Source organism: Saprolegnia parasitica (assembly GCF_000151545.1).
Source record: "Saprolegnia parasitica CBS 223.65 unplaced genomic scaffold supercont2.137, whole genome shotgun sequence".
Lineage (NCBI taxonomy): Eukaryota > Oomycota > Saprolegniomycetes > Saprolegniales > Saprolegniaceae > Saprolegnia > Saprolegnia parasitica.
Window position 1 is genome coordinate 72,242 of NW_012156531.1, and position 11,666 is coordinate 83,907.

An 11,666-nucleotide genomic window follows, 5' to 3' on the forward strand; every position below is an offset into this window, starting at 1 on the left:
CGTGCGCTCGGTCTCTGGCTCATGCAAAGAGACTAGAGCCGGTAGCGCCTCGAGAGCGAGCGCTGCCGTTTTCGTCATGGAGTTCGTCGAGGCCGAGGTGAGGCCACGTGTGGATGAACGGGCCTGGTCGCGTCAGGAGCTCCTTGGTCGCCGCCAGTGGCGCGTCCAGCGACGTCAATGGCAGCGCTGAGAGGAAGGCGAGAGCATCGCGCGGCGACTGGAGGCACTGGGCGATCGAGGTCAGCACGTGCGGGAGGCTCAGCACGGTCGCGGCCTCGGGGCAGGCGCGCTTGCCTGCCATGCTGGGATACCGAATTTGCAAGAATAACGGGTCCATTTCAATCATTGTAAGTGGTTGAAATGAAAAGCTTTTCGGCCAATCAAACACTGGCACGTTGGACGCAATCCATACGTGGCGGACGGAGCTGGCGGCAGGATTCCAACGTTTGACGTGGCGAATTGGTTGGGTTCATGGTATCGCGTGAGACTGTAAGCGTATGCTGGAGGTGGTCGTTGCTCATGTTGGATGTGATTGCCATGAAAGTTACGCGCAGGTTCCCGACATTTGGCCAAATCGCCGAGTGTGCTTGGCAGGACCATCGTTGACCTTCCGCACATCCTGAGCCGGCAGCGGCCACGCTCGCAGCTGCACCGCGATAGAAGATGCGGAGGGTATCGTGCGATCACGTCTTCGCTCTGGTCTCTCGGTATCCGCGACCACCAAGAGTGTCTGCTGCAAGAAGCCATCGCAAAGCGTGACGCTGCATGCGTTGGACCAACGGCACCAGGACGAAGTCCAAGCTTTCGTGACCACGCATCGCATGGCGTGTTGTCTCGACTCGGAGCGGTGTGCGCTCTATAGTCCGGCTGGACTCTCGTCGAATGATACTCGAAATGATGATACACACAACTTTGCATCATGACTTTGCATTGTCGTTCACGACACCAAATTGGTGTACTGTTCCCACCAGCGCACTCAAGTCGGGCGGGACCCATCGATACTCAACGATCAATTGACGGGTTATAATTCATGTCGCATGCATACTAGGACTATAGAGCGTCCAAACCGCAATGTCATTGACGGCGCACACCATTTCGTGGGTTGCAAGGAATCGTCGAACTTCGTCTTCGTGGTATGTCTCTGGCAGCGCAAGGCGGACGCACACGTACGAACATGTAGCGAGGGCTTCGAGCAGCATGCGAACGCCGTCCATCGTAAAGTCATTCTCGCCGAGGTCAAACGTGACGTGCGACACGTTGCGACATTGGCGCAGCGTCAGCGCGAGGAGCGCGGCGCTGGTGTCGTCAAGGTCCGTATGACGGAAACTTGCGCGCGTGAGGCCGTTGTTGATCAAGCGAACGAGCGTGCGACTGAGGTCGAGGAAACGGGTTTCAAGCGAATGGCAGACGTTGAACATGATCTTCTGGAGGCCTTGCACGCGCTCCAGGTATGCGAGCACGATATCAAATGCCTTGTCGTCAAAGTGAGCTGCACAGAGCTCGAGGCTCTCGAGGTGCGGCCATCGCGACGTAGCGTTATGAGTCAACCGGAGTTCACCCCAACGCAACGAGAGGTGGCGAAGCGCTGGCATGCGTGGTACGAGCGCGAGGGTGTCTTCATGGTCGCCTTCACCCACGATCTCTAGTGACGTGAGCTTGGCCACATCACAAAGTCGCAAGAAGCGACAGACGAGCTCGGGCCTGTCTGTCTCGAGGCGCACCTCCGTGAGCTGGTGCAAGGACAACTGCAGCGCCAAAAAGGCACGGATGAGATTGTCGTTGTTGACGTCCAAGCCCGTCAGCGACGCCGTGGTTGCGAGTGCCTGCGCCAGCCCCGCTAGATCGGTTGTTTGGGTGGCTTCGAACGAGAGATGTCGCGCGTGCCCACCCGACAGCCATGGCCGCAGCAGCGACGTCCAGTCCATGGTAGCTTCGGTGTTGGAAAAGAGAGACAGCTTCTCCACTCGATGGGCTGGCGTCAACACGGCGGCAAGCAGGTCGACCACATTTTCCTCCCGAGTTATGCCAACGGCTCGTAGCCGCGTGCAGCGACGCAGCAAGCTGCAAGCGACGTCGGTATCAATGTCGTCAAACCACATCGACTCAAAGTGCGTCATCTTGAGCGGCCACGACGAGACAAAGTCGACGAAGCTCATTGTTGCGACGGTTGTCGGCGGCGACCAATCCACGCGCTCAGCGGCAGGCTTACACAACGAGACTAGAGCCGGCAGCGCCGCAAGGGCAAGCGCCGCGTTCTCGTCATTGATGTCGTCGAGGCTAAGGTGAGGCCACGTGTGGACGAACCGACCAGGTCGCGTCAGTAGCTTCTTGGTCGCCGCCAGTGCAGTGTCCAGCGACGTCAATGGCAGCGCTGACAGAAAGGCGAGAGCATCGCGCGGCGACTGGAGGCACTGGGCGATCGAGGTCAGGATGTGCGGAAGGCTCAGCACGGTCGCGGCCTCGGGACAGGCGCGCTTGGTTGCCATGGCTGGTTATGAAACGCAATGCGACTGGTTGAAAATGTTGAGAGTTTAGACCAATGAAACACCGGAATACCAGTGCCGTGTAAGCCACCGGAGCTTGCACAGCTCTCGCCTTTCGACCGCTGATTTGTAGCGCTACTCGATCTGATTGGCCAGAACACGATCGCCATTTTGGATCGCGATCGTGAAATGGATTGCTGCGCATTTTGCTGCAGTTCAAAAGTCGATCTAAGGGCGAGCTAGAAGCTTCGACGATGACGACGACCAAGCGCCCGTCTCCCGAGGCCGCGACCGTGCTGAGCCTTCCGCATGTCCTCACCTAACTGCTTGTGCTCGTCGCACTTGCTCATGACATAGCGCGCGCCCGTCTTGATAGGTCGCACTTCGTGCACATTCTCCATGCCCGAATGCAACATCATGAGGCGACCTACATCGATCATATTGACCAGCGCCACTATGTACTAGTAGCACGCAGTCGTTTATCTCGCGCCGGTTTAAACATGTGGTTCTTCTTGTCGTCGTCGATGAATGCAAAGCGGCCGCCGGTGAAATCAATGCCGTAGTCGGAGAGGTCGACCAGCCCCGAGTAGTAGTAGTAGTCGTCGTAGTGCCACGTATTTATTGTTTTTATCAACGTGCGGGCGCCTACCTCGACCGTACTCGATTGCTGCTCGCATGGGAAGCGAAGAAAAATTGGTCCTACCAATCCTCGTCGTGGATTTCGGCGGCGGTCCGCGAGGCGTTGCCGATGATGCGCGTAATGAACGTCGGCGCCGTGAAATACAACGTCGAAAGTTGATACTCCTCCATGAGCGCTTGACGAATGGACTCGATCGTGGTAAAACAAGTGCTGAGATATCTTGCGATGCAGTTGTTTGCTAGTATCCGTTTGTAGAGGTCGCGGCTAAAGCGCGTGGGCGGATCTGCCCCGTACAAGTTGGTCAAGCCGTTCCTTGACGAAGTCTACGCCCTAGCTCGCGACGATCGTCTGCGTATTTGCTCGCACCCGTGTTGATGTCCATGATCGTAGGTCCACCGAGCATCGAGCGGCCGGCCATGCCATGGTCGGCAATGCCCCGTGACGTCGGCGTCCGAGATGAACGCGTCGCGCCCAGCGCAGCCACATTTGGTACGCTTGTGGCAGCTGCGTACAAAAGGCCAGTACTACAAAAACGGTCGTCCATGAGCCACCGAGAAAGGCGCCGCAGGTAGCGTACGTGGTTGGAACACGAGACGTTCCAGCGGTGGCGGGCGGGGACACCGACGGTCGTCGGGCGTGGAAGGTACAGAGCACTGCTGGCCTGCGCGTTGAGGTACAAAAGGTACAGCGTGCCAAAGACAATAGCGGCGAAGGTTGTGAGTTGCAGGGCAGCAAGTGGCCGTTGACGGCGAGAACGAGGTAGTTGAATTCGCAAAATTCTCGATCGGTCCCCTTCCCACGACTTGCTGTGGCGGCATTGGTTGATTTCAGTTGTGTTGGCGAGTGTAGCTGCAACGGCGCGAGGACTATACGATCAAGAAGCGCAGGCAGACCGTTGGACACGTGGCCAAGCGGATGGCGAGGGACGCACATCAAGTGGGACGCGGAGACAGCACCGTTGTAAACGGACAGAGAATGTTCTCGCGAGCCGCTCCGCCTTCTGAGTGGCGTGTGCGGCGGCCTTGCCCTGGCACTGCTTTTAGAGCCGCGCAGCCTCATCTCCAGGTGTCTCGCTCGCCCATGTTGCGTGCATGCTTTTCGAAGATGGTGGTGCACACAGACAACCCGGCCGCAACGCCACAAAGCGCGAGCGACATGGCGCCAAGATGGTTCAAGAATATAGTAGGACAATCTTCGGTTGGTGGAGGCAATTTTGACCAATGGGAAAGAGCTTTAGCGACACGCCGCGAAGAAAGTATCTTTTGAGTCTCTACCAATCAGTATTGCACGCCATAGCGGCGGACTCGGAGATGGGACAGACAGAGAGGACAAAGTGACAATTCATCCCGACCACCACAACGGAAAAGACAGCGCGAGCACCATGACGAAGGCCACGACGACGTCCGCGAGGCAGCTCGAAGGTTGGCAAGCCCGCGAGCGCCACGCAGCGCAAGGAGCCCAAGACGAAAAGCGCAGCCTTGATAAAGTCTCGTGCCCCGATGGGTATGGCTGCACCGCGACGCGGTCGCAACCGAGTGGGGCTTCCGAACCGGACCTAACGACATCACGTACGTTTATGACGCGATGGGAGCGCCGGCGCACTTAGCGTTGCTCAAGATTGGGTGCAGGAAGCGCTCGAGGGCCTTTTGACCAGATTGCGCATTTTTGACACCAACGGCGATCGGCAGACCACCCAGCTTGCGCACGAGTATGAACATGCGCGACTAGCCTCAAGACTCGCAGTACAAGCGCAAGAAAGTGCATCGCGCTGCGTCGGAGCCGAAGAAGTCCTCACGCTGGCACGATCGATTCAAACCGCGTCCAACCCTGGCGACATGGAGCCTTCGTTCGTCTGCTTTGGTCTCGTCCACGTCTGCTTCGGCCTCGCCCACGTCTCCTCCGGCGTCACCCACGTCTGCTTCGGCTTTGCCAAAGCTAAAGTAGACGTGGGAGACGTCGGAGCAGACGTGGGCGACGCCGGAGCAGACGTGGGCGACGCCGGAGCAGACGTGGGCGACGCCGGAGGAGACGTGAGCAATGCCCGGGCCTGAAAATTTCGTCATTTCACGCAATTAAAGAAATTAAGCTAATTTGTGCTCATCGCGATTGTTCAAGTATGAATAGTACGTATGATGTATTTTACTGGTGTAAAGACTCGAACGTGCTTCGCTGCTTGGCCTGGAAGATTCCTTCGAGCGAAAGGTGCATCATATCGGTCCTGTGCGCATCATCAACGCTGTCGCCAACGTGCTACGCGCAGGTTCTCGAGGCGATCTACGCGCGCACAGTGAGCCATGACGCCATCGGCCAGCCCATCTCGGTGCTTGCCGTGGGCCACGACCATACGTGGCATTGGAGCCTCGCTCAAGTTAGCCACCACGTCGTGCCAAAGCGCCTCATCCTCACAACACTCAAGCCCAGCTAGCCCGACAGTATCGAGAAGCTTAATAAGCAGCTCGAAGCGATCCTAGACGACGTCGCCCTCCATCGCGGCCCGCTGCACCTCGTCATGTAGTATTCCCCTTTCCTTCAAGGACCCCTTTCTTTTTGTTATGATCCTTGCACCATGTACAGCAGCAGTGAGCAGGTCGACTCTAGCAAACATCGACACTATAGAGTTAGTTGGTTCGCGGCGGCGGGTAGAGCTCCAACGATAAACCGCCACTGTGCTTGGGGCATGAAGTAGGCTTCAGCTGCACGCATCCCATGTGGTTGGATATCTCCTCGCATTGGATACAAGCAGCAGTACTACGTGTAGATGGATGGATCTGGCTGAGATGTGACTCTTCGTCGACGCGCATCAGTGCCGAGGTCCCGCGTGAGAGGACCTTTCGATCTCGTACTTATGATAAGATGGTCCTACACTGCACCAGCATTCTAATTGGAGCGCTCTCCCTGCCTTGGGCTCCTGGGCTAACCTTCATTGATGGATCTTGCGTGCAGCAAATTGAACTGCGAGTGATGGTCGTTTTGACAAGCAGTCCTTGCGCGCCTCGAAGTCGCCAAGTACGTACCCGTCGTGGCCAAGATTTTCGCAGCCACGGAGGCGGCGCCGACCGTAAACCAAGCAACCAACCTCTCGCGCATCGTGGCCGACAGCCTCTCCAAGGCCATGCAACATCCCGGTCCACTCGACGCAACAATTGAAGAAAAAACAAAATCCCACCGGCCATCCCATCGTATCCGCTTGAGATTTTCTCGACCATAATGTACACTTTTGTATTTACGACGCATGTATAATTTGGTGCTCTAACGCGCGGATTTCATCTGGCATTGAAGTTTTATTCAAATAAAAGACTCCACCGGCCAAGATTTACGCATTACTTCGAGCCAAGTGCTCTTCAACAGTGAGAAGTTTGTACACAAGCCATCGTCGAGAAACGCATTTGGAGTACTTCGTCTTCCCACACACACTGCACGGTATTGCGACCTCCCGCTGCTCTTCTGCAGGTCTCTTGGACACGAATTGTATCCGCTGCATCAGCAGCCTCTTGTGCGAGGTGCTCATCCGGTCGTCCTACGTCTGCCTCGTTGCGTGTTGTCGCGGCTGTAAGGTAGCTGGCGCGAACGACTCAAGGCAAATATCTCAATCTAGTTACGTGCAAGAGCAACAACGAGGGTGGTCAGGAGGCAACACCGCTGGATATTTGCAGGCGTCTGCGGCTTGTGAAGACATGTCCGCTGTGTACTACATATGTACTGTATGCGTGCGAAACCGAGTGCAGCTCAGAGTGCAGCTGATCGTTATATAAGATTCAGGTGGAACATGGAAAAAGATCCAGGTGCAACCTTGAGTCGTTGCTGCTCCGAACATTGTAGGGCACGTACAAACTGTCTACTACACTAGAGGAACTGTATGCACTGCACAAAGAAGAAGAAGAACGATGTCGAATCCGAATGGCTCGTCATGGAAGCAGTTGGATAGCGTCGTGGTGCGAATTGAGTTCTGGGTCAATATGGTTTTCGTGTAGACCCTACCCCTACGTAGCCGCGATCGCGTTTGCATGTCGGCAGTCGCACGCGCGATTTAAAGCGATTCCCAAGAGAACAACGTCGATAGAGTGCGTTATCATTCATGTCCCATGCGTACTAGGACTATAGAGCGTCCAAAGCGCGTCGTCATCGTCGTCCCACGTCATTTCATCGACGTCGCACGTCATCTTATGGGTTGCAAGAAATCGTCGAACTTCGTCTTCTTGGCGATCTTCTTCTCCGTGGAATGTCATTGGCAGCGTAAGGCGGACGCATACGCACGTACACGTAGCGAGGGCTTCGAGCAGCACGCGAACGCCGTCCATCGAAAAGTCATTGTCGCCGAGGTCAAACGTGACGGGCGACACGTTGCGACATTGGCGCAGCGTCAGCGCGAGGAGCGCGGCGCTGGTGTCGTCAAGGTTCGCCCCAGAAAGGCATGCGCGCGTGAGGCCGTTGTTGATCAAGCGAACGAGCGTGCGACTGAGGTCGAGGAAACGGGTTTCAAGCGAATGGCAGACGTTGAACATGATCTTCTGGAGGCCTTGCACGCGCTCTAGGTACGCGAGCACGGTATCAAATGCCTTGTCGTCAAAGTGAACTGCACAGAGCTCGAGGCTCTCGAGGTGCGGCCATCGCGACGTAGCGTTATGAGTCAACCGGAGTTCACCCCAACGCAACGAGAGGTGGCGAAGCGCTGGCATGCGTGGTACGAGCGCGAGGGTGTCTTCATGGTCGCCTTCACCCACGATCTCTAGTGACGTGAGCTTGGCCACATCACAAAGTCGCAAGAAGCGACGGGCGCGCTCGGGCTCGACTTCCACGAGGTGCACCTTCATGAGCTGGTGCAAGGGCAACTGCAGCGTCAAAAATGCTTGGACCAAATCGTCGTTGTTGCAGATGTCCAAGCTTGTCAGCGACGACGTGGTTGCGAGTGCACGGGCTAGTCCCACCACATCGGTGGCCCGGGCGGTTTCGAACGAGAGATGTCGCGCGTGGCCACTCGACAGCCATGGCCGCAGCAGCGACGTCCAGTCCATGGTAGCTTCGTCGGTGTAAAAGAGAGACAGCTTCTCCACTCGATGGGCTGGCGTCGTCACGGCGGCGAGCAGGTCGACGATATCTTCGTCCCGAGATATACGGACGGCTTGTAGGCGCGTGCAGCGACGCAACAAGCTGCAAACGACGTCGGTGTCAAAGTCGTCAAACCACATCGACTCAAAGTACGTCATCTTGAGCGGCCACGACGAGATAAAGTCGACGAAGCTCATTGTTGCGACGGTTGTCGATGGCGACCAATCCACGCGCTCAGCGGCAGGCTTACACAACGAGACTAGAGCCGGCAGCGCCGCAAGGGCAAGCGCTGCTTTCTCGCTATCGAGTTCGTCGAGGCTAAGGTGAGGCCACGTGTGGACGAACCGACCAGGTCGCGTCAGGAGCTCCTTGGTGGCTGCCAGTGGCGCGTCCAGCGACGTCAATGGCAGCGCCGACAAAAAGACGAGAGCATCGCGCGGCGACTGGAGGCACTGGACGATCGAGGTCAGGACATGCGGGAGGCTCAGCACGGTCGCGGCCTCGGGACAGGCGCGCTTGGTTGCCATGCTCGGTTATGAAACGCAATGCGACTGGTTGAAAAAGTTGGGCATTTAGACCAATGAAACACCGGAAGCCAGCCACCGGGAGCTTCCACAGCTGTCGCATTTCGACCAATAAAATGCATTTGCGTCGCTTATTAGTATTAGTAGCGCTACTCGATCTGATTGGCCAGAACTCAGACGGTAGCCACATGGACGATCGCCATTTTTGATCGCGATCGTCAAATGGATCAATTTGCTACAGATCAAAAATAGACTAATGGGCGAGCTAGAAGCTTCGACGATGACGACAACCAAGCGCACGTCTCCCGAGGCCGCGACCGTGCTGAGCCTGCCGCACGCCCTCACCTTGATCGCCCAGTGCCTCCAGTCGCATCTTGACGCCAGCGCCTTTCTCTTAGCGCTGCCACCTGCCTCGCTGAACGCGCCACTAGCAGCCACCAAGGAGCTCCTGACGCGACCGGGCCCGCTGGCGTATACGTGGCCATCGCTCAATCTCGACGGCGCCACCTTGAGTGCAGACAACGATATTGCGTTGTACCGGGCGGCGCTGCCCGTGTTCGTCTCGGTGCACGCCACCGAAGTCTGGCATTTTGGGCGCCTGTTCGCGGCCGACAGCACTCAAGCCTTTATCGATTTTGCGTCGCAGTGGCCGCTCAAGTTGACGCACGTGACGTCAGAGTGGCGGTACCAAGTCGGTCGCGACGTCTTTTGCGACTTGCTGCGGCGCTGCACGCGCCTCCAGTCGACCGATTTGGTCGACGACGAAGACGACACGGACGTCTTTGCCGCGATTACGACGCCCAACCACCATGTCCACACCATATGCATTAGCGAAGCGAGCTCTGCCGCCGCCGACTTGGCCTCGCACGTGCTGCCATGGCTCGGCAGTGGCCACGCTCGCAGCCTTACGATCGAGTGCACCGTAGTCGAGGACGAGGAGGGTCTCGCGCGCGCGCTCGCGACCACGTCCTCGGTTCGGTCTCTCGGTATCCACGACCACCAAGAGTTGCTCGACGCCTTCCTCGAACTCGAGTTGCCGCTGCACCAGCTCACGCACGTCGAGCTGCGGACATATACGCCAGCGGCCGTGGCTCCGTTCTTGGCCCTTCTCGACCTCACCTCACTCACGTCGCTTGCGATCAGCAGCGCGGACGACCACGCTGACTTCTTTCCGCTTGGACGCATGCCTGCACTTCGCCATTTGGCGTCGACTGGAGGCCACATCGGCGATGGCTTTGCCGAGGCGTCGACGTGGCCGGACCTCGAGAGCATGCGCTTCAAAGCGATCAACTTCACACCGACGGCATTTGCTACAGTGCTCTCCTACCTCGGCCGCGCGCAAGGCCTCCGCAAAATGGCGTTTCAACAGTGCAAACTGGCGGACGGGTGGTTTACCAGTACGAGTCGGACGCTGGTGCGATTGATCAACAACGGACTTGCCCATGCGATCTTCAGCGAAGCGGGTCTGGACGACACGAGCCTCGGCCATCTTGCGCAGACGCTGCGTGAAGGTCGCAATACGACGCCCTTGACGCTGGACCTCTCGCACAACTGCAAGGTGACTATCGATGGCGTTCGAGTGCTTCTCCAAGCACTCGCACAGTGCACCGATGTGCGCGTGATGCTGTATGCGGCGGACCAACAGCACATGGATGAACTCCAAGCCTTTGTCGCTACGCATCGCATGGCATGCGGCGTTGACCCGGATTATTTCACGTTCTATAGTCCTACATCAATTATGTAACCATCGATCGAGCACGATGTTATGCACATGCAGTGTATGGATATCTCGTAGTACGTTTGTTGGACAGGTTGGACAAGGAAAATATACTAGTATAAAGATAAGTGGAGCCCGGCAGAAAAAATGAGCGAGGCCCAAGACGGTGGAAAATTGAGCAGACGCGATACGCATCAAGGGTCGTCGTCTAATTTAACCCGAGCCGGTGAAGGGAAAGGGCTATTACGGGCCATTTCGCTCCTTTGGAATCTGCATCCAGACCACAAGTCGTCTTATTAGTTTTGTTGCTGTTGGTGTTGAAACCCAGTTTAGGAACCTGTCCTTTGTTTGGATGGATCGAAATCAATCGGAGCTCAAGAAGCAAACCATTGAGCCATATCGCTACATTGCATAATAGTACTGGAAATGTGTGGAAGGGCTGCACAGTGTGTAGTGCTCATGCGTGACTGTCGCCGCCACGCCATGGAAGGCGGCAAACGCTTCAATCTCAGTCTTGTACGGTGCGAGAAGGTCGAAGTTCGTGCATGCAATCTCGATTCGCACGTAGAGGCACGTTGCAAGGGCTTTCAAAAGCGCGCCGACGCCCTTGATGCCAATGTCGTTCGCGGTGAGGTCCAGATGAAGCGGCGACGACGCATTGCATCCTTCGCGCAGCGCACGTGTCGTCGAGGTCGGTATCCACGAGCTTCGCCACCGTCAGTCCATTTGCGATCAATTGAGTCAGTGCGTAACTCCAATCAAAGAACGACGTGGCCGCCATGCACTCGGGGCCTGCGAACGACACCTCTCGGAGGTTTTGTACACGGTCGAAATACGCCTGGAGCGCGATCTGGGCGGTTGCAGTCAAGGTGACGCGTTCGAAGGCGATGCTCTCGAGGTCCGGCCACGTCGACGCGTCCACAAATGCAAAGCCGACACTGCCGTGGGTCAGTGCGAGGTGGCGGAGCAATGGCATGTGTCGCACGAGACGTAGAGTGTCTGCGTGATCCGTGTTGCAATCCAACTTGAGGGATGTCAACTTGGTAAAATCCAGACGCGTCAAGAAGAAGCCAAGGACTTTGACACTCGACGTCTCCACTTGTATCTCGGTAAAGTGATGCAGTGGCCGATTCAAGACAAGAAGCGCACGGACAAGGTCGTCGGCGCCCCATATGGTGAGGCCTCGCAGCGAGGAGGTTGTTGCGAGTGCCAGCGAAAGCGCCGCGGCGTCCCCCGTCCCCGAGATGCCTTCCGTT

At 57.0% G+C, this 11,666-nt stretch overlaps 5 protein-coding genes across 5 annotated transcripts; 2 read left to right on the forward strand and 3 right to left on the reverse strand.

Moving 5' to 3' along the window:
* Nucleotides 1–1,028: 1,028 nt before the first annotated feature.
* SPRG_14218 (hypothetical protein) lies at nucleotides 1,029–2,486 on the reverse strand (the record flags this gene model as incomplete). The annotated part of the gene is made up of 1 exon (XM_012353840.1): nucleotides 1,029–2,486. One exon carries the CDS (start codon nucleotides 2,484–2,486, stop codon nucleotides 1,029–1,031), a length of 1,458 nt encoding a protein of 485 aa, XP_012209230.1.
* A 2,018-nt stretch (nucleotides 2,487–4,504) lies between these two features.
* On the forward strand, nucleotides 4,505–5,174 carry SPRG_14219 (hypothetical protein; the record flags this gene model as incomplete). Its single annotated transcript, XM_012353841.1, has 2 exons — nucleotides 4,505–4,691; nucleotides 4,741–5,174. The coding sequence occupies 2 exons, from the start codon at nucleotides 4,505–4,507 to the stop codon at nucleotides 5,172–5,174; spliced, it is 621 nt and encodes a 206-aa protein (XP_012209231.1).
* Nucleotides 5,175–7,196: 2,022 nt separating this feature from the next.
* Nucleotides 7,197–8,696, reverse strand: SPRG_14220 (hypothetical protein; the record flags this gene model as incomplete). The annotated part of the gene is made up of 1 exon (XM_012353842.1): nucleotides 7,197–8,696. The coding sequence occupies one exon, from the start codon at nucleotides 8,694–8,696 to the stop codon at nucleotides 7,197–7,199; it is 1,500 nt and encodes a 499-aa protein (XP_012209232.1).
* Nucleotides 8,697–8,973: 277 nt separating this feature from the next.
* SPRG_14221 (hypothetical protein) lies at nucleotides 8,974–10,315 on the forward strand (the record flags this gene model as incomplete). Its single annotated transcript, XM_012353843.1, has 2 exons — nucleotides 8,974–10,251; nucleotides 10,274–10,315. The coding sequence occupies 2 exons, from the start codon at nucleotides 8,974–8,976 to the stop codon at nucleotides 10,313–10,315; spliced, it is 1,320 nt and encodes a 439-aa protein (XP_012209233.1).
* Nucleotides 10,316–10,812: 497 nt separating this feature from the next.
* SPRG_14222 (hypothetical protein) lies at nucleotides 10,813–11,386 on the reverse strand (the record flags this gene model as incomplete). Its single annotated transcript, XM_012353844.1, has 2 exons — nucleotides 10,813–11,116; nucleotides 11,181–11,386. The coding sequence occupies 2 exons, from the start codon at nucleotides 11,384–11,386 to the stop codon at nucleotides 10,813–10,815; spliced, it is 510 nt and encodes a 169-aa protein (XP_012209234.1).
* Between the last annotated feature and the right edge of the window lie 280 nt (nucleotides 11,387–11,666).